The sequence below is a fragment of the Anabrus simplex genome, chromosome 3, assembly GCF_040414725.1.
Source record: "Anabrus simplex isolate iqAnaSimp1 chromosome 3, ASM4041472v1, whole genome shotgun sequence".
NCBI lineage: Eukaryota > Metazoa > Arthropoda > Insecta > Orthoptera > Tettigoniidae > Anabrus > Anabrus simplex.
Genome location: NC_090267.1, coordinates 295,148,444 through 295,175,067, shown reverse-complemented (window position 1 = coordinate 295,175,067; position 26,624 = coordinate 295,148,444). Strand labels below are relative to the sequence as shown.

The 26,624-nt window shown below is 38.5% G+C and overlaps 1 protein-coding gene across 1 annotated transcript in view; it reads right to left on the bottom strand.

Annotated features, from left to right (window-relative positions):
- The window catches only part of LOC136866781 (histone-lysine N-methyltransferase 2C-like), an 811,555-nt gene that overhangs the window by 287,547 nt on the left and 497,384 nt on the right, over window positions 1-26,624 (bottom strand). Inside the window, 5 exon segments of the mRNA XM_067143888.2 lie at window positions 4,672-4,880; window positions 5,854-6,007; window positions 17,028-17,575; window positions 18,377-18,549; window positions 25,611-25,776. Coding sequence (XP_066999989.2) covers window positions 4,672-4,880; window positions 5,854-6,007; window positions 17,028-17,575; window positions 18,377-18,549; window positions 25,611-25,776 — 1,250 coding nt within the window.

The following is a 26,624-nucleotide window of genomic DNA, read 5'->3' as shown; positions in this document are numbered from 1 at the left end:
GAGTCTTATGGAGATCCATTCTTTTCATGCGACCATACCATTACAATCTCTTCACTTTGAGGCTTTCCAACAAGCTTCTTTCCAATCTAAGCTGTTGTTGGATATCCACATTCCTTATTTTATCCATTTTTGTTTTTGTAGACAAGAATGGAGGAACTTAATTTCTGTTGCCTGAAGACGACTCTTTGTTGATCCAGTAAATGTTGCTGCTTCCAGACCATACGTCAGTAACAGGTACCAGATATATTTTGTACAAGCTGATATTGGATATTAACAGAAATGTTTCATCCCAAAGTATTTGACGTACAGTGTGACAGAATGTGGAAGCTTTCTGTATTGTGTTACTAATCTCTTGATGTATCGTATTGTCTGAGGACAGAACAGTACCTAAGTACTGGAAGATGTCTACAATATGTATCTTCTCATCTCCAATTCTTAGATGAACAGTTGGAGAGTTTCTACTCATCACCAAGCTAACTATCTTGGTTTGGCTGATTTTAAGATCTAAGGTTCTAAAAGCCTCATGTCAAAGATCTAGTCTAGGTTGTACTTCTGCTTCCATCTCACCTCATACCATTACATCACCAGCAAAAACCAGGCCATTAGTTGATGATCCTTTCTTTTAACTGCTTTTAAAACTTCATCCATTATGATTATGAGGAGAAGCGGTGAAAGAAAAATTATTAGAATTACCGTATTTATGCGAATAAACACTGCATATTTTTAAAAAGAATTTGAGGCACAAAATTGTGGTACAGGTTTTATCTGTGTCAAGGTTGGCAACATGCTCCTGGTTCACATAGTTTTCAATGTTGGGTGTATGCTTTGTGTAAATGCAGATGGAAGAAAACTGCCCTCATGTCATATTTAAATGGAAAAGAATTCAGACCTTTAATTAGAACTGCATTTACATTTTTTTTTAAAATTTGTTTTTACAGAGTAATTTAAATCAGAACTTCCTCAGCGTCATGAAAGAACGTGTCTTCCGGAACGTGCAGGGGTAGCTTTCCGCACTTTCACTCGCTTCTGTGCATCTATAGTAGATTTCATAGTTTCTAAGAATGAGTGAAATCATCATTCGTTAATATTCAGTGTTTTAAGGAATGCTACAATATTACACAGCACAGGCAGTGTGCGGAGAAACAGAATCCGCGAACAATGGTGGTGCCGACAGTTGGTGAAAAAGTGGTGTTCATAATTATAATCAATTCGTATGCAGTGAACAATATTGTCAATGCTGAAGGAACTGCGTCTTATTTTTTATATGCAGAGATCAAACGGACTTATGGTTTTAAAGGAGATAGGGTCACTGTACTGTGTTGCAATGCAGACGGAAGAGAGAGACTTCCTATTCCCTCTCCTTGTCATAGGAATGTTCGATAAGCCACAGTGTTTTAAGAGCAACTTTCCGTGCAAGTACAAGGCATCTTAAAATGCATACAATACAGTAATCCAGTGAATAAAGTCACTTGCACAGGGGAGCCTCGTCTTAGAATCATATTTTTTACTTTTTTCTTTTGTTGCATTAGGTAATGTTTGTGAGTGAGTTATCCAAGTGCATTATTTGAATACTATAAATGCGCCTTGTTGGATACATTTCGGAAATTTTTTTTTCCATGGCATTTGAAAGGTGAATAAATGTTAACTGCATGCAGTAACGGGTCTTAGAACATTTTGTGATGCGGCAAGAGTTGACATTTCTGAATTACGAGTTGGTCGTTATTTCGAAATCACGCAATTCAAAGTCACATTTTTGCGTCTCTACAACTTCGAATTACGGAGATTTTACTGTATCGCAAAACTAACAAATGAGCTCGTAGGTGTGTCTGTTTCAAGTGCTTACATTGCATGAAAAGAATTATCCACCACTGGTTGTGTTAGTCTCCAAGTAAAAAGAATCGCATGTGAGAAGTGTTTTAGACTGGAATGTGACGAATTTGTAAGTAATTTAGGAGAGGATTCTAGTGATGAAAAATACAAAGAATCTTCTGATCTACAGCGAATCGAGCCTATTGCAAGTTCGGAGTAATGAAATACGTGTCACGTAAGAAGGCCTACTTGCCAATTTTCATGGCAAATATATTTTATAGCAGTGATAATGCATGTTTATTATCTCAAATATGTTCAGGCAAAGTAGCTAAATCTGTCATGTTCATATTTGCATAAAGAACATGCAGAACTCGAGGAGTGATATTAAATGTTTGTTTATGCTTACGTTCCTCTTTCGCTGGAAGGAATTTTAGTTCATCTCATTTTTTTCTAAATTTTCCCTCCTAAAATTAGGGCGCGGGGATTATTCGCGTAAATACTGTAATATAGCTAAAGACAGCATTGTTGATGTAATGAAGTTTTTGAGAAATTGAAAATCTTATTCAGCCTTAAACACGTGCAATCCCCCAGATCGCAACACTGGTTATGTTCCACGCTTGCTGGGTTAAAGCTTAACACATCAGGTGTCTGATGTGTATATATATATTTATTGAACGAATCAATGACTTCCCGCAATTACGGGTTGCCACAATAGACAAAGTAAAGCTTATCAGGATACATAATGTTTTTATGACATAGAAATATAGCGATGATACGGATTTTTTAGGTTATGGAGGTCTGAACAGGTGAGATTTCACGGATCCACGTATGGTGGGGGTAACTATTCTTTTGATGCTGTTCATAGGCAGGTCGAACTTCTTCCAGAATTCTACGAACAAGGCAGGTATTGTGCCACGAGCAGCAATCATTAGGCCGATAATCTCTACTTCATTCAGCTGGTATTTATTTTTGTAGAACGGAATGGTGGGCGCGTGAATGTTCTGCTTTTCAAGATGAACTTCAGTAGACTGGCCGCCTAAATAGTGAGGGAGTTTCATCAGAAGTGAGGATATACATATTTACTATTAAAGTACAACAACAACAACAACAACAGTGTAAATGCATCTACCAAATAGATATACAGTATGCCTTCAAAGAAATAACCTAACTGATGTTATTCCCAGCAAGCATGATTAGATTGTGGGCGAGTTCATCAGATAATATAAACTCAAGCAACCACAAGTCATAGCATATTCACCTTAAGTTCGTATTATATTCGAAATGTTTCTAAAGCACCTCTTAAAATATAATATTGAAAATTGTAATTCATTATGTACAGTACAAAAATATTTGAGGTTGTTGGCCCAAGTCTTTATTGTATCTGGTCAAAATACATAAACTGCAATGAACAAAAATAACTTATTTCTTACAACGTAAATTGAAAATGACATGGATTTTTGCCCCCTTTCATTATGTTCTGCTGTACCGAGCTCGATAGCTGCAGTCGCTTAAGTGTGGCCAGTATCAAGTATTCGGGAGATAGTGGGTTCGAACCCTACTGTCGGCAGCCCTGAAGATGGTTTTCCGTGGTGTCCCATTTTCACACCAGGCAAATATTGGGGCTGTACCTTAATTAAGGCCACAGCCATTTCCTTCCCACTCCTAGCCCTTTCCTGTCCCATCGTCGCAATAAGACCTATCTGTGTCGCTGCGACGTAAAGCAACTTTGCAAAAAAAAAAAAAAAAAAAAAAAAAAAAAAAAAAAAAAAAAAAAAAAAAAAAAAAAAACTGCCTACATTTCAAACTCGGGTATCTCCAAGTTATCAAGAGTGACTGGGAGAACTTCCCTCAACCTTCACGGCCTGCAACATAAACACATCACTGTGGCTGAATTGCATCCGCTAACGCCTGCCTGCCCGTCCACTTACAGTGCTGTGTGCCTGTGGAACGAAATTCCCAGCGTGAGTACCTCTGCGTTAGTGCAAAAAGAAGTTACTGATGATGGAACTGAGGCAGACATTATGAGTGATAGAAATCCATGTGATGATGAGGTGGAAGTGGAGTATGTGCCTCTAGTGTTCAAAAGAGACTCTTGTTCAGGCAACAAGCACGACATATAGTCTTATAAAGATTTTCTTCTCCTTATGAAGTTAAGTGCCAGAATCTGTCTTAAATCCATGTGCAGTGGTTGGTGACTATCTTGAATGTTCTTTTGTGTTTGGAAGTGCTCAGAAAAAAATCACATACTTTTTCAAAAAAAGTAAAGTCCAGAATACAGTGTACCAGAACAATCTAAAATAAAATTTGATATGTAGATAATTTACAGGAAACCTCTTGCAATTACTGTATAACATTACTTCTTGTACACATATAATAAAATTTTCCTATCATCTAATAAATATTCAGCTTTTTTATCTGTATGTTCATGTTGGAGGAAAGTAGATCCTGCAATGGACATATTGTAAAAACAGGTGAGTTCTTAAGAATATATTTATTTTGGTTATAACAAAATTTCACAACAACAAACTTTTTTCTGAGGTGCCTAAAATGTTGTTATAATGGTATTTTACTGTATTACCAAGATTAAATATTTGCAAGAATTTAGACAATATTGTTATTGTAATAAACAAGAAAGAGGGTTGGTAAACTAAAAAGTTTAGACTAATCCCTGAAGTCACCCTTGTCCACTTGGCATGAATTAGAGTCCTGAAGACTGTTAGGGACCATTCAGGTCAAATAAAACAGCAATTCCCCATTTAACATTGCCTCATATTAATAATGTTAACCAACAGATATTATTGTAATCAACAAGCTGTTAGGATCTAATGAAATGTAGTTATACGTAGGTGCTGTATTACTCACCTGCTGACACGGACCAGGGTAGGGTGGGGGTGGCCCAGGGTAGGGCGGTGGAGGTGGAGGTGGAGCAAGACTCAATCTGCCAGCTGTATGTTGAACCAATTGACTTGCATGACCCATGGATACAACACGAGGTGCACCTTCTCGAACAGCTGTAGCAGGCACTGAACCTGTAGCTAGCCGTAACTGGACTCTCTCTTGTTGCTGCTGTACTGCTAACAAAAAATTGTGTTCCAGTTATCCAAATAATGATAATAATAAATCATGTGGACTCAGATATTGTATGCAATTAATTTTTTTTTTTCATTTGACGCCACTTAGACTGCCTGTGTACCAATTTCATGTTGAGCTAATGTATACTCTAAAGAGAGTGCAGTATCATGACGAACTGAAAAATATGCTAAAAGTTTGCAGAGTCTATGCCAAATCATGTAATGCAATTTATAAAACAGAAAGAATGACAGCGATTGATAAGGATAAAAAAAAGCATATAAGCTATTAAAAAAAATTACAGGTACGTGATAAATAAAGGAAGTCCAACTGTATATGTTTATTGCTATGTTCTGAGTAATTTACAATGAAGTGTTGTTAAGTCAGACATTACAACACTCAAAAGTGTTGTAGTCTTACTTAATGAAGTTACTGTTACTATGAAAATAACTATTGGAGAACAAATACAGCCACAAATGAATACAAAGCAGCCTGGATGTATGGCACAACCAACACTCAAATTTAATAATTTGGTTTAAATCCATTTTCCTTCAAAGTAGTTGAAATGTTTTATGATATCCATATCAAAACACCATACTACAAGATTCATATCATAAATAACCATTATTAATAATTTGTCTTTTCCATTAATATATGAGTGAAGGTTTTGGATCATCTTCCACCCAAATACCTAAATGGCAATCTTTTATCTTCCCGGACCATGTAGTTATTACAAACAGTTGAATTTTTTGAGAACTTATCAGCACCTACTACTTACCAATAGTTAAGGCCACATCCGTGAACAAAATACACATGGTTTTATTTTTAAATAATAGTACGGACTAGTAATGAAGATCTCCCAACAAGTGATGTTTTATTGACATAAATAAAGAAGGAATCAATGCAATCATATCAACCATAAACTAAACTTTTCTATATTCAAAGGCTCAACACAACAAAACACAGACGACTTACTTTGTTGTAAATGTCCTGCAGGGAGTCTTTGTACGTGTTGTCCAGCAGATCCTGAAGGACTGCTAGTCACTGGAGTAGTAACAGCCGTGGCAGGAAAAGTACCAGTGAAGCTAACCGGTACACCTTCTGGAGACATCATTCTTCCAAGAGACGTCTGCTGACAGAAGATGATCAAATTCACAAAATGGGAAATATGCTTACAGGAAATGATATTCAAATTATACTTAGCATAACTTGAATTCTGTCTGAAGAGAGAGCAATACAATGAAACCTGCCAAAACAGTCACATCTAATCAGCGCTCATCTTCAGAAATGGTCATTTCTCGCTGGAATTGAAAAATTTTCATGTAGGGCCTGTGTAAGTATGCCCGCATTTTAGCATTCCACTTTTAAGGATACGTAGAGAACTGTACAATGTAACACTTAATACCGTTCAGTATAAAATCGCATCTGGCCATGGAATGTGAGTCATTAATGATATTTCATATAAATAAAATGTTAGAATCTCTTGAAACCTGTGCTGATAAAGGAGATGTGCTAGTACAAAACAAACTGTATATAAATACAAGATGTGTTTTTTAAGTTAGGCCTGTTTTGTTGTAGACAATAGTGGTTCGCGCATCCATCATGTGCCGGCACGCCTCGTGAACAACGGTGCTCAGTTGCAGCTCTGTTGCTAACCTGTACAGTTCTGTTCTGTGCTTGCTCAAATGTTCAAGATTATCGACTCGTCCAACCCGTGCGAGGTTCGGTCAATGGTAAGTTTTTTGTCGGCAAGGAACCTGTCTGCTGCATACATTCACCAACAGATTTACAAAGTGTACGGTGCTAATGCTATAAGTGAAAGCAAAGTGCGTAAGTGGGTATGAGACTTCAAAGATGGCCGTGACAAAGTTCATCATGAGGCCCGCTCTGGTTGCCCATCTCTGATCACTGACAATTTGGTGGCTTCAGTTGAAGCGAAGATTCATGAGGACAGACGCTTCCTGATGTGTCTAGGTCAGTGCTTTACAAAACTGTTTCCGAAAACCTAAACTTTAGGAAACTGTGCTCCTGTTGGGTCCCTAAACTCCTAATGGAGGACCACAAACACAAAAGATTTGAGTGTCCGATGACGTTTTTTACACATTATGCCGAAGGTGCTGATGACATTTTGAGTCAGATCGTAACGAGAGACAAAACATGGGTTTCGCATATCACACCAAAATCGAAGAAACAGAGCAAGGAATGGAGACACACACATTCGTCTGTAAAGGTGAAGGCCAAACAGACTCTGTCCCAGTGCAAAATCATGGCGTCCATGTTTTGGCCGCAAAATCTTGATTGGAAAATTCTAAATTCCCATGGAGGGAATTAGATATTTTTCACCAATAGAGCATGTCAAAAATGTCAAAAACATATCAGATGTAAGGCTTTTCAGGCGTTTGCTCTATTAACCAGCGTTTCATCTTAGGTCTGACACTAGACTCATCAGAGTGGGATGTGTCAGACCTAAGATGAAACGCTGGTTAATAGAGCAAATGCCTGAAAAGCCTCACAACTCTTGATTATCGGAACAGGCAGCAAGTCTCTATGAACAGGGTATTCAAAACTTAGTTGTAAGGTATGATAAATGTTTAAACAAACTTGGCGGCTATGTTGAAAAACAGAGTAAAGTATGTAGAATCTGAAAATAAATGTGGTGTTTGAAAATCATCTTTTGTTGTGTAGTTATTTTAAAATGGCCCTTACTTAAAAAGCATGCCTCGCAAAAAAATCTTGTGAAAGGAATAGAAAAAACATTATTTGGAAGATAATATATACAGTAACACCCCTCTTATGTAATTTTTCTCACTCCCTTCAATTTTCATACGCTAATAATGTAATTCTTATCCGCTATTTATGTATGCGTCATTTAAAATTTCTTGCAATTTATGGCAATTTTAAGAATTTGTGTGTGTGTGTGTGTGTGTATGTGTGTGTGTGTGTGTGTGTGTGAAATGGCTTCTGGACTGTAAAAATATAAATTTCCAGATGTCAAGACCTCAGTGAACAGCTATCCAATCAGAATGAAATGCCAAAGGACAATGAAACAATTAGAGTCAATTCAAAACAATTGTACTACATAGAGGAAACCTATGACGCATCTTATGATTTTGGCAGCACAAATACCACTAGTCTGACATGGTTGGAAGTAGAGACAGCAATATCTAAGCTGAAAAACAACACATCAACAGGATCAGATGAATTAAGTGTTGAGATGATCAAAGCACTAGGAGAGGTTGGACAACGGTGGTCGTACAGGGTACTAAATAGAATCTGGAAGGAGAATGTAATACCCAAAGACTGGAAGCAAGGAGTCAACATCCCACTGTTGAAAAATGGTGATAGAAAGAAATGTACCACGTACAGAGGTATAACTGCTATCACATGGCCTCCAAATCTACGAATCCATCCTTGAGAGCAGGATTAGAAAATATGTTAAACCTACACTTGAGGAGGAACAACATGGAATTAGATCTCATAGATCAACTATAGATCTCATGTTTGCTACCAGAATGCTCTATGAGAAGTATTGGGAGAAAGGTAATAACTGTTTTTCTGGACATCGAGAAAGCATATGACCTTGTACCACGCAGGCATTTATGGGAATGTTTGAGACATAAGAAAGTGCCCGATGACATCATAGCATGAGTACAACAATTATATGATGAAACCAAGTGTTGTGTCCAGGTCCAGAATGGAAGAGTCAGGTTGGTTCGAAATGAAGAGTGGAGTCCAGCAAGGAAGTTGTCTTTCACCATTTCTCTTCATAATCATAATGGATGAAGTTTTAAAAGTGGTTAAAAGAAAGGATCCAACAACTAACGGTATGGTTTTTGCTGATGATATAATGGTATGGGGTGAGACAGAAGCGGAAGTACAAACTAGACTACATCTCAGGCATGAAGCTTTTACAACATTAGGTCTCAAAATCAGCAAAATGAAGATAGTTGGCTTGGTGATGAGTAGAAACTCTCCAACTGTTCATCTAAGAATTGGAGATGAGGAGATGGATATTGTAGACAACTTCCAGTATTTAGGTAGTGTTTTGTGTCATCAGACAATACCATACATCAAGAGATTAGCAACAGAATACAGAAAGCTTCCAAATTCTATCACACTGTACGTCAAATACCTTGGGATGAAACATTTCTGTTAGTTTCCAAGATCAGCTTGTACAAAATATATTATCTAGTACCTACATTGACGTATGGCCTGGAAGCAGCAACACTTACTGGACCAACAAAGGGTCGTCTTCAGGCAACAGAAATGACGTTCCTCTGTTCTTGTCTATAAAAAGACAAAAATGGATAAAATACGGAATGTGGATATCCGGCATAAGCTTGGATTGGAAAGAATCTTGCTGGAGACTTTAGAAGTGAAGAGATTGGAATGATATGGTCACATGAAAAGAATGGACCCTCACAGGACTCCTCGAACATACTTTGACCACAATGTTCCTGGGAAGAGACCAAGAGGAAGACCTCACGATGTTTGAAAAAAAAACAGATATTGAAGGTCCTTGAAGTTAGAGATGTGAACTGGCGTCGCATATATGAGCAGCATCTGTGGATGGATAGGACAATCTGGAGGAGGCTCGTACACAACCGCACCCGGGTTGCTGGAGCGAAGAAATGATGATGATGATGAAGACTGTTTACTTTCCTTCGACCACGTTCATTCTTTCCTAAAACTGCATGACTTCTTACAGCACTTTTGCAATTACTGCTTAATTATAAATCTGCCTCGATTCAATTAGGTATTTGTTGTTCATTCGTGACAGTTTGAACATTACTTTTGTTTTTTAACCTATTGTTTGATTGATTAAGTATACCGTTATTGTCATCCGAATCAGAACTTGCCCCACTTGAAGGTTCATTAAGTTTTGTCACAATTGGAATCATCCTGTTCGTCAGAACTTGAATGCTCTCCTTAAGTCTTCTTCATTGCCAATATTGTGATAGTTAGGTTGATGAGTATTTTATTCTGAAATAAAACAGACCACATAATAGTTCCTTTGTCTGTTGAAATAAAAATGCCTAATAAGTTAGGTTATGTTTGCAACCACATTATTCACTAATATAAAAACTGTAGAAAACATTATAGCTTACCTATTGCGTCAATACTATTACTGCCTTTAAGTAACTTCATAATTCTGAAACCACAAGAGTTTGTATTCATAATTCTTAACTCTTATCAAACGGACACTGGAGATAACAATGTCAAATCACATATAAAACTAACTGGACTGAACTTAGTTCACACTAACTCCACCATACTGTGCAGAAGTATACAACACTATGTCCAGATGATGAAAGTGAAGTTGGTGTTATGTAACAGCACCGTAACTCTGCCAATATTTGATGTAGGACATAGTGTTGTATTCCTCTGGGTAGACGACAAAAAACCCATATGACTGAGCCAGTAGTCTTATTTTGGCCAAAAATGGACATAGTGTCCTATACCTCTAACACACAGATTTAATGTATATATTGCTATTTTTGTTTGGAACCTCCTTCCGAAGAAAGCCTACTCTAGTTGTTATCGTTTATATGGAATAGAATCCTTCCCACACCTCAATTATGTGAGAAATATATCTTTCCAATAATAATAATAATAATAATAAATAATAATAATAATAATAATAAAAATGATGATAATTTCCTAAGAAAACACACATGTGAACAATATTTCCATGTTAGCGATGTTCAGCATTGATATGGGCTAAGTCTAAATTGATGAATATTCCTGTTATCATAGCTGGTACGGTTAAAGTGAGTAAAGCATAAATGATTGGATATTTTATTTTCTATATCCTTTATTACGCATTTTTTGATAGAACCATATAGATACCTAAGAATTAAATTTAAAGCCTTACCATAAACTACCATTTCACTCAGCATGAATACAATTATTTATAGCCTAGATTGTAGTGCCTTATTTCTCGACTTTACATACCGATTTTCATTAAATTTGGTTCAGCCATTCTCTTGTGATTGTACAGACAGACAGACAGACAGACAGACAGACAGACAGACAGACAGACAGACAGACAGACAGACAGACAGACAGACAGAGAGGCAGGCAGGCAGGCAGACAGCTCATTTCCTTCTTATTGTGGACATAATTGATACAGAAATACCATTCCTTTTTAATTTTGAGCAATGTAAAGACAAAACTCTTATTTTATATATACGAGGATCGAGTCATGTCATAGCAACTTTTTTTTTCCTTGCGGACAGGAGACAACACGGAAAATCTAATACAGTAGAACCTCGAGAATTCAAAATCGGTTAATTCAAAATCCCGCCTAATTCGAAGAAGCTCTCGTTCCCGGAAATATGAGATACAGTTTTGCATGTTATTTCAATTGTTTAATTCGAAATACGGATAATTCATAATTCGAAGTACAATGTCGGCCCCATTACCGAAATTCAGACTTTTAATTCGAAACTGCCTTTACATTTTAAAACAATAGTATGTTACAGAGTAATTTCAACTCGAAATTTATCCGCTCCGCGTCATAATAGAACGTGCGTTCCGGAACGTGGAGGGGTAGCTTTCCGCACGTACACTCACTTCGGTGGGTATACAGTGCGCTTCATGATTACTAAGTTGAATGAAATCGGAATTCTTTTGTGTTCAACCTTTTAAGGAACGCGGTAATATCACACAACAGGCAGTGTGCGGGAAAACAGAATGCGCGAACACTGGCGATGCCGACAGTTGACGAAAAAACGTGGCAAATATAATAAATTAGTAGGCACCGAACAATATTGTCATTGCCGGTGAAACTCCATTGCTTTATTTTAATATGAGCCCAAACAGTCTTATGGTTTTAAAGGAGAAATTGCAAGCCGGAAAATCGTACAGTGTGAGGGATGGGGGTCATAGTAGTGCGTTGCAATGCACATGGAAGCGAGATACTTTATCCCCTCGTCAAAGGAAACTTCGATAAGCCACAATGTTTTAAGAGCGTAGAGCACTTTCCATGCCAGTAAGGTAAACGCACCGGTAGTGGACACGGCGTTAGTAGTGGACATTTTGAACTTAAAATACGTATAATAAGTCTGGAGACTGCTCCACTGCCCAAACACGAAGTTCAATTAATAGACCGAACCCCCTAGTGGCGATACCCAGCACTAACCCATTTCCAGTGCACCATGGGAGGCTTTCCCGCGCTTGTTAGTAATGGCGTCTCAGTTGAACTGGTATCACATGTGACTCCGCTGTACATTTCTTTAAGGTAGTTGGTAAGTACTAATCACAATTACTCTATTATCAGTTGGTTATACTAAATTGTTTTCATGAAATACTATTAGCATAGGCTTGAATGATGCTTTTCAGGACATTTATTTAATGTTTATGAGTTTCCCAAGCCCATTAAATGAGGTGTCCACTACTGAAACAAAATAATGGCATATGTTTAGTAGTGGACAAGAGGTGGCCACTACTAGTGAAAATAAACTTTTTATGTTTACCCAGTGTCGAATTAAAAATCAAATCTCCTGTTATTGATTCGCAGACTGTGTTTCTTCTGATGTTTTTTAGTTACCCTGTCTAGTCGTGGACAGGGGGGTGTCCACTACTAAACGACGAGTGTCCAGGTAGTGAAATGAGGCATTTCAATAGTGGACAACACATGATATTTCATACAAATGTTGTTTTTATCAACTTTAAGTTATTAAGTTAGCATTTATAAATATAGGTCTTCATCAACTTTCTGTATTTGTCTAGGTTGAGAAACATGGCATCACAAAAGAGAAAATGGTGGTCTTATGAAGAAGATAGAATCAGAGGGGCAGTAAATGATGTCCGTCGCGGGGTTCCGCTTAATACAGCTGCCAAGAATCATGGAGTACCACGAACGACACTGAGGAGATACGTGAAAGATGACACCTACAAATTCAAGAAAATGGGACCTTCTCCAGTGCTATCACAAGAAGAAGAAAACCTCTTAGTTCTATGGGTAGCATCCACAGCAGAGGCAGGGTTTCCTGTGAACAGAGATGACCTGCTAGACAGTGTACAAAAATTGATTAAAGATTTAGGGAGACCTATTAACTTCAAAAATGACCGGCCTGGTCGAACTTGGTTTGAAAGTTTCCAGAGAAGAAACCCCTCTGTCGCTACAAGGGTAGCGCAGAATCTAACTGCAAGTAGGGCCGGTGTCACACAGGAACAACTCCATAACTGGCTTAGTGAAGTTTACACTTATCTAAAAAATCATGGATTGGACGAGATTTTATCCATTCCTAACAGGGTTTTTAATGCCGATGAATCAGCGTTTTTCCTAAACCCAAAGGGCAATAAGGTGCTTGCGATAAAAGGCGATAAAAACACATATCAGCATGTTAATCCAGACGAAAAGGAATGTCTGACTGTACTCATAACGGCCAATGCTGAGGGGCAGCTTGCACCTCCGTTAGTTGTTTTCAAGTATGAAAGGATCCCACAGGAGTTGGTAAACAGTGTACCTGCAGACTGGGGCCTGGGCAAATCGGATTCTGGGTGGATGACAGGGGCCTTGTTCTATGAATTTATATGCAACGTATTTCATCCTTGGCTTTTCAGGAACAACATTCCCCGACCAGTCATCCTGTTCATTGACGGACACTCGTCACATTTAACTCTCCATACGAGCAAATTCTGCGAGGAAAATGGAATTATTTTAGTTGCACTCCATGCAAATGCGACTCATTTGATACAACCGATGGATGTCGCGGTATTCAGATCCCTTAAAGAGAACTGGAGGGCAAAAGTTCATGAGTGGCGCCTCAAAAACATACAAACACCTGTTTTAAAAAAGAAGGATTTTTGCCCATTGCTAAAGGAGGTATTGGATGAGAAAATAAGTCCTTCCATAATCCAAAATGGATTTCGCAAATGTGGTTTGGTGCCGTGGGACCCTACTGCACCCAGTATTGTAAGGAAGAAAGTAAACACAATAGGCAACAAGAAGTTGGAAAAGACTCTTAAGATAAGTGATGTAAGGATAGGTTTCGAAGTGTTAAGTAAATACATGGGACCTGAAAAAGTGGCATTATTTGAGTTTGCAGGGTCCTCTGGAGATGTTGAGCCTACAGACATCGTGAATCACATAACAACTGAGAACAACGAATCCTTCAGTTGTGATGAATTCGTAAGGGATGATTCCTCAGTTGGAGGTGCTCAAGTTATCCACCAGCAGGATAATAATTATGATGTAAGTAACTCCAGTGCTATCAATAATTCCTGAACTGAAAATAACCAGCACTATGAGAATGAAGGACCCGGTAATTCAAACACCAGCAGTACCGTTGTTGACACTAATATCAACAATAGCCGCAACAACAATCAAAGCTCTGAAGAAATACCTAGTCCTTTTAAAAGGTCTCTTTTCTGGCCTGAACCCAGGAAGACCACTACCAAAAGGTACAGAAAGGAGATCATACATTCCGTGGTCACCTCGAAAGCTTGGCAGGAGTATTATGAAAATAAAGAAAAGAAGAAAATAGCACAAGAAGAACTGAAAAGAGAGAGAGCAATTGCAAGGTTAAGAAAGAAAGAAGAACAGGCTGCTGAAAAAAAAAAGGAAGGCTGAAGAGAAAGCTATTAAAATGAAGACTACAAGGCAACGAAAGAAGAAAATGACACGGAAAGAAGAGACATCATCAGATGATGAAGGTTCTTGGGTACCATCGGGCAGTAGTAGTATCAACGATATTAGTCTTGACATAGAGGACATTACGGAAGACGAAGAAGGAATTTTGCTGTTACAGGAAGATGCTGAGCCATCTTCAAATGAACCTAGTGGACCAAGTCCAGCAGTTAAAGAATTTACAGATAAAGAGGAAGAAGGAGGAGGACAAGGAGAAAAAGGATTTGAAGAAACATCGAAAGCAGTCGAGGAGGACAGATACGAAAATCAAAGTCAGAATAGCGTTGAAAATGAGAGGCAAGAGGAAAGAAAACCTTTATTGGAGAACGATTTTGTAGTTGTTACCTTTTCTGGTAAGAAAAGAAAATACAAATGTGTGTGCAAAATTATGAGTGTAATAAATGACGATCTAGCGGAAGTGATGGTGTTCAATCCTCTAAATAGGATGAAAAGTGTATTCGGTAAAAATGACAAAGATGTGCGAAAAATTGATGCCTCTGAAATAGAATCAAGGCTTCCTAAACCTCTAGTGTTTGGGCGCGATGATCGCTGCCAATTTCCGATGAGCATTGATATAGACTGACAGTTAATAATAGTGGCAAAAGTAACAATGCTTCTTTAAGTTTAAACTGTGCTTGTTCGCAATGTTTCATGTTTGTATTCAATCAGAACAATGTAACAAATAAGTTAGCTCCTTGAATTAAGTTATCTTCTTTATGCTTTATGTTTACATTTCATAGTGATACTTCAAGTATTAATTCATTTATTTGTCATATATAAATATCAGAACTTAAGTTATGTGAGTTTTGTGTAGAATAAGGGATTTCTTAATGAATATATTCATTTTTATATATATTGTCCACTACTGACACAGCAGCCTGTCCACTACTAAATATCTAAATTTTTTCGGTGTCCACTATTGATACATTTTTAGCCTCAAGAATAAATTGTAATTAAATATGTTCCATTATGCAGTTGTGATTACAAAGCAAAAAAATTAATAGGGGATAGTTACGTGTATAAGAATACTTAATTTTTAAATTATATAATATACAAATAATAGTACAGTAAACAATTATTTGAAAAAAATCCTTAAAGTGTCCACTACTGGTGCGATTACCTTACAAAGCATATATAATAAAAATGCAAACAGTAAAGAAATCCAAAAAAATAATGCATTTGCACAGGGGAACCGGCATAATTTATCCTCGTCTTTGAATTGTGCGATTTTTTTCTTTCGTTGCGTGAGGTTATGTTTGTCAGCGATTTATCCAAATGCATTATTTGAACATTGTAAATGCACCTTGTTGGATACATTTCGGAACTAGTTTTTTTCCCACGGCATTTGAAAGCTTTAAACTGTGAATCGAGGTGATTGCATGTATTAATGGGTCTTAGAATACTTCGTGACGCGGCAAGTGTTTACATTTCTGAAGTACGAGAGAAGTGCCATGGCGGGAAATCGTACAAGGATAGAGTCATAGGAAAGTTTGATTTTAAGGGCATCGGGTACTTTCTGTGTAAATACAAGGCATCTAAAATGCATACAGTATAGTAATCCAATTAATAAAGCACTTGCACATGGGAGCGAGCATAGTCTCCTCGTCTTTGAATCGTGCTTTATTTTCTATCGTTGCGTGAGGTTATGTTTACCAGTGAGATATCCGAGTGCATTATTTGAATACTGTAAATGCACCTTTTTGGATACATTTTGGAAATAGTTCTTTTTTCTTGGCATTTGAAAGGTATAAAATGTGAATCAAGGTTAACTGCATGCCTTAGAATATTTTGCAACGCGGCAAGGGTTGGTACTTCTGAATTGCAAATTGGCGGTTAATTCAAAATCACGTAATTCAAAGGCTGATATTTGAGTCCCAACGACTTCGAATTAACGAGGTTTTACTGTATATGGATTTGGAAATATAAGGCATGTTCTTATACATAGTGCCTGACGACAAATTCTGACTTCAGGAGATTCTCGTCGGAAAGTGACAAAACACAGGCCATTGGTAAACATTGTTTTATTATGGTATAGACAGCAAATACACGAGACTATGTACAGAGGACAGGTCTTCACTGGTTACAGACCTTCGAAATAATCACCCAAGGTTTCCACTGTGCATTGCCAGTGGTGGGGCAGGCGCTGAATACCCTTCGCTGCATGTGTATCGCTAACGTGTGACACCTCTCTCCGAAATGCTGTTACGATGTCCTCTTTGTTAGCAAACCGTTGTCTGCATACTGGCTTCTCGACTTTGGGGATTAGATCATACTGTAGTCACATGAGCTCAGATCAGGCAAATAAGGCAGCTGTGGAAGAACCTCCCATCCCGACCCTTGTAAGCGACTCTGAATGATGGCTGCTGTGTGAGCTGTCGCATTATTGTGTAGGATTATGGCCTTGTCCAAAAGATCTGGATGTTTGGTTCGCACTGCATGGCGCAACTAGTACAAAAAAAAAGACTTGTAATAAACTGCATTGACAGTGCCCCTCATGCACTGGATGACACACAAGAACACCTTGAACATCGTATGCCAGGATTACCATACCCTTATTGGGCGACTGATTTTGTTGAACCTTGTGTCTCCGTGGTGACCCCTGACAACGCCATTCACTTGACTGTCTCTTCAGTTCAGGTACATAAGCAAGTGCCCATATTTCATCGACTGCAATAATGCGATTCAACATGGCTTGTCCTTCTTGCTGAAACCTCTCCAGAGTGATGCGACATGTTTCGTAACGAGCCCACTTCTGTACCTCAGTTAAGTGACGTGGCGCCCACTTTGAACAAAGTTTATGGATCTGCAGGTCCTTGTGTAAAATGCGCCGTATTGTTGCTGCTGGTACTGCTGTATGTTCTTGCAATTCCGCTAGAGTCCAGCGCCTGTCCTCATGTAGACACTGATCGATCACCATTATCCGTACATCTTTGTCCATGGACACTGGACGGCCTGGGCGAGGTAAATCGGCAGTTGATACTCTACCCCATTTGAATGTCTCCACCCACCTTGCCACTATTCCATATGGCATGGCGTGCACACCTAATGCTTCCCACAGCTCTGCATGGCATTGGCATGCATTTCTGCCATGGAGAACTGCTATTTTAATATACGATCGTTGCTCCTGTTTGTTGTCTTCCATTTTGTGACGCTCTCACTCACACACTGAACTTGGGGGCATGCTTAGACCCACACTGTTGTTTACATACACCATCTAGTGGCATCAAACGCAAGTACATACTGTACGTTTCCAAATGCATATCTTAGATTTTCCGTGTTGTCTCCTGTTTGCAAGAAAAAAATAGTTGCCATGACTTATAAATTATGATTTTTCACGACAGTATATCCTGAAGAGCACAGTGCTAAAAGAACTGTAAATGCTTCCCAGAGAAATTTGCTCCAGGTAATCCTCTTCAACATTTCAAAGTAACTTTCTACTTTTAAGGTACAAGATTAATAAATCTTCAGATATGCTATCACCTATGAGATAATAATGGATGTGAACTGCAGCCCTAACTGAATTCCTACCGAACAAGCCACATTTACTTCCAATTTAAGGATGTTACGTCGTAATCCGAGATCTACTACCAAGCATCTGCACTTGGTACGCTCTTTGCTGCATGTGCCTTGTTCTTCATATTTATCATCTAACGCCAGAAAAATGAATGTGTTGTCTTGAAAAGTGGCATAATTAACTCTGTTTGTGTGTGTGTGTATATATACATAAAAATTAAAAAAACAAACACACGCGCGTGCAGATTAAAAAACAAAGACAATTACATACTGGTTGGGTAAGAGTTGGGAGCTGGGGCCGATCAGAAGCCACTTCCTGCGAGTGTCGTTCAGCAGATTGTGACTCACTGCAAGGAGGAGTTGTTGTTGTTGTTGCCACATTCCTCTCTGATGTGCTGGTAGTAGTGACTACCACAGACGATGGTTTACTGGTGACTTTAGGAGAAACACTCAAGCTTGCTTTATTCGGTGAAGCTGCTCTGTCCGGTTCAGGTGTGCGAACGGGAGGTTTAGTTGTAGAACTGGAACAATAATAAACACCATTTTACAACTTAATTCCACTGTATCCATCAGTACATATAGTATGTGATGAACAGAATCCAGACTATACATTCCTTTCTGCATATCAACAGATATGCAGAAATTTATTATTTACTGTATGAAAGTCACAATTTAGAATACACATCCACTAGTGTAGAATAGTACATATTAATGCATGTTGATCGAGAAGATGATCTGGCAAACATAAGTAATAATTTTTACAACAACAACAACATAGATGCATGCATACATCTTCATTAATAATAATGTTTTTGGTTTTACATACCACTAACTATAAAGAGGTTGATTCCCAAAGGGAACCAGAAGTATTTGTTCCGAATGAGTAAATTTATAATACCAATATAGTTGGTCCGTTATTGGACATTATAAATTTTCCAGCTAACTCATTCCTGGTTGCCAGCGTTTTGTCCCAGTGGGCCAAGTTGGGCTCATCAGTTGGTAAATGGCACACCCACTAAAACGCATGGCTAGTGCATACCATGGAGGCCACTGCGTAGGCTATTTGGAGTCACTGGCAAAGGCGGGAAACATTACATTTTTGTAGAATAATGACATTCTTGTGTAATCTTAGTAATGTTTTATTCTGTACAGTCGCTCTTGAATAAGCAGATTCATCAACAGCTGGAACAGAATATTCCCTGCATATTTGCGTCCCAACAATGCACTTTTGTATCTACCCTGCACAACCGTTGGCCATAACGCTGGCATTGCAGCATAAGATATCTGAACTCGACACAATATCAGTGCCTCTTTGAACTTTAAGAATTGTTTCCTGTTTTTAACATTATAGCATAATATAAATTTTTTCTGAATATGTGGCACTCATGGGACTCCAGGAAGTTAAAGCCTTTTAACTTCAAAAACTGTACCATGTGTGTATATTTAGACATTAAACATTGTATTTTACTAGAATAGTGGCATTCTTGTTTAATCTCAGTACTGATAATAACACAGCCAGAGGAGACAAGGTAAACTCCTGAATGAGAAAATGGGTGTAAAAGAGATGACAGAAGTAGAGTTTGAGGAGACAGATTCCAAGAGTGAAATCATAATGGAAGAGGTGGAAACTGGTGTCAAACAAATGCCAGTAGGAAAAGAAGCAGGACTGGATGAATAGTGTACGTAAATAAAAAAAAGGAGCAGGAATCATTGGTCTACAACGGCTGTATAGGCTATTTACATGTATTTCAAAAGAAAAACTGGTACTAAATGACTAGAGTGATGATGATGCTTGTTAAAGAGGCCTAACATCTAGGTCATCAGCCCTTAATGGTACGAAATGAGATGTTATGACAATTTAAGAGTCCAAAATCTTCCACTGACCAGAATTCAAAACGTGAGGATGAAAAATGATGGATATGAATTGAAAATAATCAGTGGATCCGACCCGTAATGCCGCACATTCCCAGAAACTAACGTTAAACAATAGTATTACTGACCAAGGGACTGCTTCTAATGCACAATACTGAAACAATGATGCTTGTAGTCTAAAGGGGGCAAGAATCCAAGTCATTGTCCCCTCACAATGGTACTTAGCACTAGGAAAGTAGAACCATGGTATTTGACATGCTGCAGTACTAATCAAAAGTAGAGGAGACTCATTGTATTCCACACATTATGGTACTTCTCACAGCTAATGTAATGCGCACATGTAACACAGACCTATGGTGTTTCTCACATTGTGGCGCCATTTACAGGCAACGCAAACCTATGGTGTTCCTCACATAAGTGTACTAACCTGAGGGACTCGTACTATCCCGTGGTATTCCTCACCTAGTGGGTACTAATCATAGGCAAGGCAGAACCATGGAGTCGCTCCCCCATGGTGTCGCTCATATATTCTCCGATTTAAAAAAAGGCTTACGATAATGTTCCCAGACCAAATGTATAGAAAATTATGTGACAAGTGTGATTTGGAAAGCAAATCACAGGTACTGTAAAAGCCGAAAGCATACACTGTCGCTACTAATCACAAACGTATTATGTACCGAACATAGTGGTACTATGTTCAAGTAAAAGCGACCCGTAGTGTTCCCCGCATGGTAGTACTAATTACAAGTAGTTTCATGGTTCTAATTCAATCATCTCTTGGTTGCCCCTTTTAGTTGCCTCTTAGGACAGGCAGGGGATACAGTGGGTGTATTCTTCGTCTGCGTCCTCCACCCACAGGGGTTTTTGTGTTTGGTCCGTGAGAGCTATTTTAGTTTGCTCAAGTCTGCCAGCAAGCCGGTTAGGACCTCCCTATCCGCCATCTGGGACGTGCCACGTGGGAGTATCACCTCACCCCCAGCTACTCAAGCGTAGTACCATGGTTCTCATGTAGCGGTACTAATCACAAGTAACAGACTCACAGTGTTCTTCACATTGTGGTCCTGGTCACAGTAATGTACTACGCTAAGGTAACCCAGACCTATGGTGTTTCTCACATAATGGCACCACTCAAAGGCATTGCGAACTCATGATGTTCCTCACATAGCGAGGACTGATCACAGGCAATGCAGACCCGAAATATTGCTCACAGAGTGGTACTAATCACACGCAACACCCAGACCCATGGTGTACGTCGAAACGCAGACCCATGATGTCCACAACCAGATGCTGAAACACCCTAATGAGGAGAGCCACTTTTTTCTCCTCAGGGTGTTCCAACCATACCTGGACAGAGGGGAGCCTCCGGCATAGTGGCGGATACTATACACGGGTACTGTAAACCCATAGTGATCCACCCACAGAGCATGGTATTCCTCACATAGTGGTACTAATTGCAAGAAAAGTCGACTAATGGTGTTCCTTGTGTTATGGTACAGTTAAGGTCAGAGTTAAAAATTCAGCATCCCTTGGCCACCCGTTTGAATAGCCTCTTACGACAGGCAGGGGACACCGTGGGTGTATTATTCGTCAGTGTCCTCCACTCACAGGGGTATGTATTCAATAAAGCCTTTAATTTTAAGGTAGAAATTCTAGTCCAGTTCTTTACAGAGGAGCAGGCACACTTGCCTTACTAGGAATAGTTTCTTGAGCATACCTGTTTGATTCTGTCACCACGAGAGAAATAATGAAATCTGTGAAAAACAGGAAGAAATATGTTATTGGAGGGGAATCAAGAGCTGGCATGTATTTGGGCACAGGTAATTCTTGGTATAGGAATAGATGAGGGATAGGTTGTTCAGGTGACAGAATTTCCTAGAAGTCATCATCTGTCTCAACCCTTTCACTGTCAGATATGGTATAAGCAGCTGTAGGCCTAATATCTGAAGCATTGTCATCATGCTCTGTGAAGTTGGAATAACTTTGGCCAAAAAATCAATATCACTATCTAGTTCATCTAAATAACCCAGTACTTCAGTATAATTAGCGATGAATTTGTTCCAACATTGAAAATGTGCACAAGAAAAAAAACCCCACTAACACACACTTAGAGTGAGAGTATAATTAACTTCACTTCACTAGAAAACTGCAAATAAAACTTTATAACAGAATAAGACAAAAAACAAATTAAACTTAATGGAAACAAAAGCCACTTAGCTGAACTCGTATTATAAAGCAAAACACAAAGACACTAATCGAATATAAACTTCCCACTGCGATGAGCTAATCATACACAATGTGCGTGTTTCATTTGTATCAAACAAACTGTTTCCTTCAATTGAGCCAATCTCTTAAGTGAACTGTGAACTAAATCCTAAATATACTGGAACTATCTTGTGCTGCAGTCTAGGAGCCTAAAGTAGCCAGATAAGTTGCCACGAAAGGATCAGTACAGCAAGTATTTTGGTAATTACCTTGTGTGCTGATAGTAATCCTTTTTCTCAAATACATTTTTAAAGCATAACTTTATATTTAAGGGCATTGGACATCATTTTTCTAAGCACATAATGATTATTGTACACTGCATTCAGAGACATTCTCACCTGGAAATATTGCTGTTATTTTAGGGGTGAAACACAATGTAATCATAGGCACTGTGCTCTGAATTGCATCGAAGAATCTTTGAAAAATGTCTATTCTAATGTGCTTATACATAAAGGTTAGAATGAGAAGAAAACAGTATTAAGACAAATGATTTCAAGAATGCAAAGAATGAGAATCTACCCGACTATCTTACAACAAATTTAGAAACAACACAGAATCAGTAGTGGTGATTAAGGCGAGCGAGGTGGGGGGGGGGGGTGGCGGCGGCAGATGTGCCCCCACTTTGTGCAGAAAGTATTACATTTTTATTCTATTCTAGCCACCTAAAACTAGGAATTTATTGTAAAAAAAAAAAAAAAAAAAGCAAACCCTGTTGTGTTTTCAGGTAATTCTTTCCTTTAATTTCATTAGTTATTAAGAAAAATATGTAACGGAAATACGCAAGATGTCTTTCGTCGCGGCTAACCAAATGGTACAGCACTACAGCAAGCAGTGGAGACCCGTGGAACAATGTGCTGCATGTCCTGCGACGAAGTGTAGCAGGGGTAGATTATTTCCAAGGTCACCCGCTTGCCGCGCGTATTCGTCAGTCTCGCAGTCTTACTCAGTCAATGTGTGTGTTCAGTTCTATCTAGTGACTGTTACTTTGTTAGTGTGTAGTCAAACACTAAATGACTTTTAAATTGTATACTCAAACCGTACTTCTATTTGTAATACATGCATAATTATTGTTCCTTTGGTGAAGGTTTTTTTGTATAGTACTATTATTACAGCACGTAAGTTGGTAGATTGACAACCTTTGTGTGTCTATCGAAATTCATTCAGGGAGCATTAAAAACTCGCCATTTTATAGCTATTTGTTTCAATTTTGATGCCCTCCCCCCCCACCATACCCCATAGCCCCGGGTTACTTTTAGTTATCTGTACATCTTTGTGCCCCCAACTTCTTATTCCCAATCGCCGCTACTGTACAGAATGGTCTAGCAGATATGGACAATAAAATAGCATTCACAAGTTTCTTGTAGTAAAAAATACAGTAAATCTCTCCCGCTCTTATTTAAATTTACTTTTAATGTTATGAATATTATGACAGTATACCCTAAACGTCTACTCTGCAAATCATTAAAAACATATAAGCTGGCAAAGTACAGTGAAACCTCGATTCTCCGTTTTTCGAGGGATCATGAAAATAAAACGTACAACACAGGAAAACGGAAAATCCGGGAATGAATGAAAACCATCAACAATTTGGCTAAACATCACAAAAATTAAATATGTATAATTATAATCATACAAAAACTCCTAAACCAAACCAAACTACAGCCCCAGTGGGACTTTGCCTGCCAAGCGACAGCTGCTCAGCCCGAAGGCCTGCAGATTACGAGGTGCGCATGGTCAGTGCGACGAATCCTCTCGGCAAATATTCCTGGCTCTGTAGATCGGGGTCGCCATCTCACCATTAGATAGCTCCACAATTAAAGGTATTCACGTAGGCTGAGTGGATCTGGAACCAGACTTATATCCAGGTAAAATTGCCTGACCTGGTCGCAATCGAACCCGGGCCCTCTGGATGAGAGGCGGGCATGTTAGACCGCGAAACCACATTAATTACCGGTACGCGAGTTCAAAATCTCGGTACTTTATATTCAATTTTACAGGGGAATCTTCGTCAGTTTCCCGTGAAAACTTCTTTCAGTTCAGCAACTAGCCAAACTTCGAAAAATCTAATAACGCCAAGCCAAACGACAATCGACCACAAGTAGTTTTTAATTCTCTCATCTAATAAAATAAAGCACATTAGATACAAAAGCACCCAAAATGATGGCGAAATCCGTTCATTTCTTAATCTTTCATTGTAATTTGGTCTCCGGTATACTGTTCGTAGTCAGTTTCTGGAAATCTCGTACAGCGCAAATTAGGCCTACATCGACTTTTAAAGGTTATGTTGAACTCGAAAACATGGTTTCGAATGTAAGTATCGATTCTTAAAAGTTCTCGAATGCATTATATTCAATTCTGCGCGTCACAAATCCAATCAAATTGGAAAGATAAAAGAAATGTAAAAACTTCAGAAATTACGGTTATTCGTGACCTTGAGGTCATCTGGAAAGCGCGCTCGCTGCACATGTCAGTAGGAGTTTGAAATGATACCAACCATTTAAAATGTAACGTGCGCAAATAAAACGACTGCAGTTTTTGGTATTTTAACACGAAAACGTAACTTCCCAGTCTTACATCAGGACCTAAACAGTAATAGGCAATCCCAAGACCTCCCATGGCTTTTTTCTTTTTTTTTTAAATGTGAGGTGCAACATCTGTTTTGGTCTCGCTAACATATCATGTACGATAATATCAAAAGGTACTGAATTTGTGTTAAGAAGGAGCAGTTTCGATTCGTGCCTGAAAGCCCAGTTACTCTGCAGTGCCCTGAGCAAAGTGCCGAAAACCTCTTCGGCAGTATGATCGAAAAAAAATGTAAAAATATAAACATCTAACCCTGGACATAATATGGACGTTTTATAAGTGTGAACATATGACGAAACTCGTTCCGTCTTCAAGCAGAGCTGTCGAAATGCGCCGTGTCTTCTTGCAATTGTTGTGGGCACCCTCTGCTTTATGATTTTCCGAGATTCTCTAAACAATACCACCCGAATGCGATGCTAAAATGGTCTCTTATGCAAGTTCACCGCCGATCGCTTTTCTAGTACCGGTACAGTACTTGCTTTAATTATCGCAGTGACGGGGCGTTAACGCCAAGATCCATAAATATGCCATAGCTGTCCTTTCGTGAGATACAGTTTATTAAAAAACGATTGATCGAGGATTTAGCATTGATGGGACTGGAATTTCTGGACGGTTGATCCGGGAAAGCGTTTCTTCGAGGAACGGATAATGCGGGACTTTTACAACGTGATTTAATTACGATGCTCGCGGGACCACGTAATTTGAACGCATATTCCGGGAAAACGTATTTTCCGGGAACGGTTAATCGAGGTTCCACTGTACAGAGGTTTGCTAGATGTGAAACATAAGCATTAAGCAGCCTTTCTTTCCATGTTTACCAAAAATGAAAAGAAAGAAAAAGTATTGTGTATATTATTTATGATACCTGTCTTTAGTCAAGGGTAGCTCTCGCTTCACCCCTTTATGTTCTTCTTTACTGTCTTCCTCCTCAAGATCCAAATTCTCATCCAGAATATTCGTTTTTTCACCACCTGTTACATTGTCTAATTCAGGATCAGCATACTCCAAGATGTTAAAATCATTCCCCATCTCTGAAATATTAAAATCATCATATACTAAGCAATTACAGTATGTATAGAATGCAATTACCTGATAACATAATACTGTCTGGGTGGAAGGGAGTTCACCAGCTACAAACCCTAGGTTAAAAACAGTTTTCAGTATTTAAGGGGTATTATGACAATACGGCATTACATTCTGGAAATAGCTTTCCTGAAATGACAAAATCTAACGGTTTCTACAATAGTAACAAAAACAATACAACAACAACAATAATAATAATAATAATAATAATAATAATAATAATAATAATAATAACAACAACAACAATCCTGGAGCGCAACCCACTTAAGAAGAAACTTAAGACCTAAAGGGTTTCCAAGAAAAGCCGAGGCTGATGACGGGGAAGGTGTGGACCAAAGCAAGAAAGAAACAACACCAGTAATGAATGTGGGAGTACTGGGCAAATGTTAAAGCTGAGGGAAGGAGACAGTTGAAATGACGTGGTCCTTAGTTGGCTGGAAAAAAAAAGCATCAAGAAGGAATCTGTAGGGTACAAATCAAAATAATGATGGACAGGGATGAGAACGACCTTCTTAGAACTTAAATGGGATATGACCAATGATGTATCAGTTGACAGCCAGTGTCCTTACAGAGATTATTATAAATTTTGCTTTTTCCCCCTACTACTTCTAATATTATACTATACCAATTACATTTTATGTGGAAAAAAGACATTTAGGATTTGACATCAAAACCTGCCAAAACCTTCTCAGGAATTCTGCTGAAGTGATCACACCTAAATAATCAGTTAACGAGTTGACTAATAAATAATAATAATAATGTTTTTACGTTGTGCCAACTACTTTTTCTTAATGGT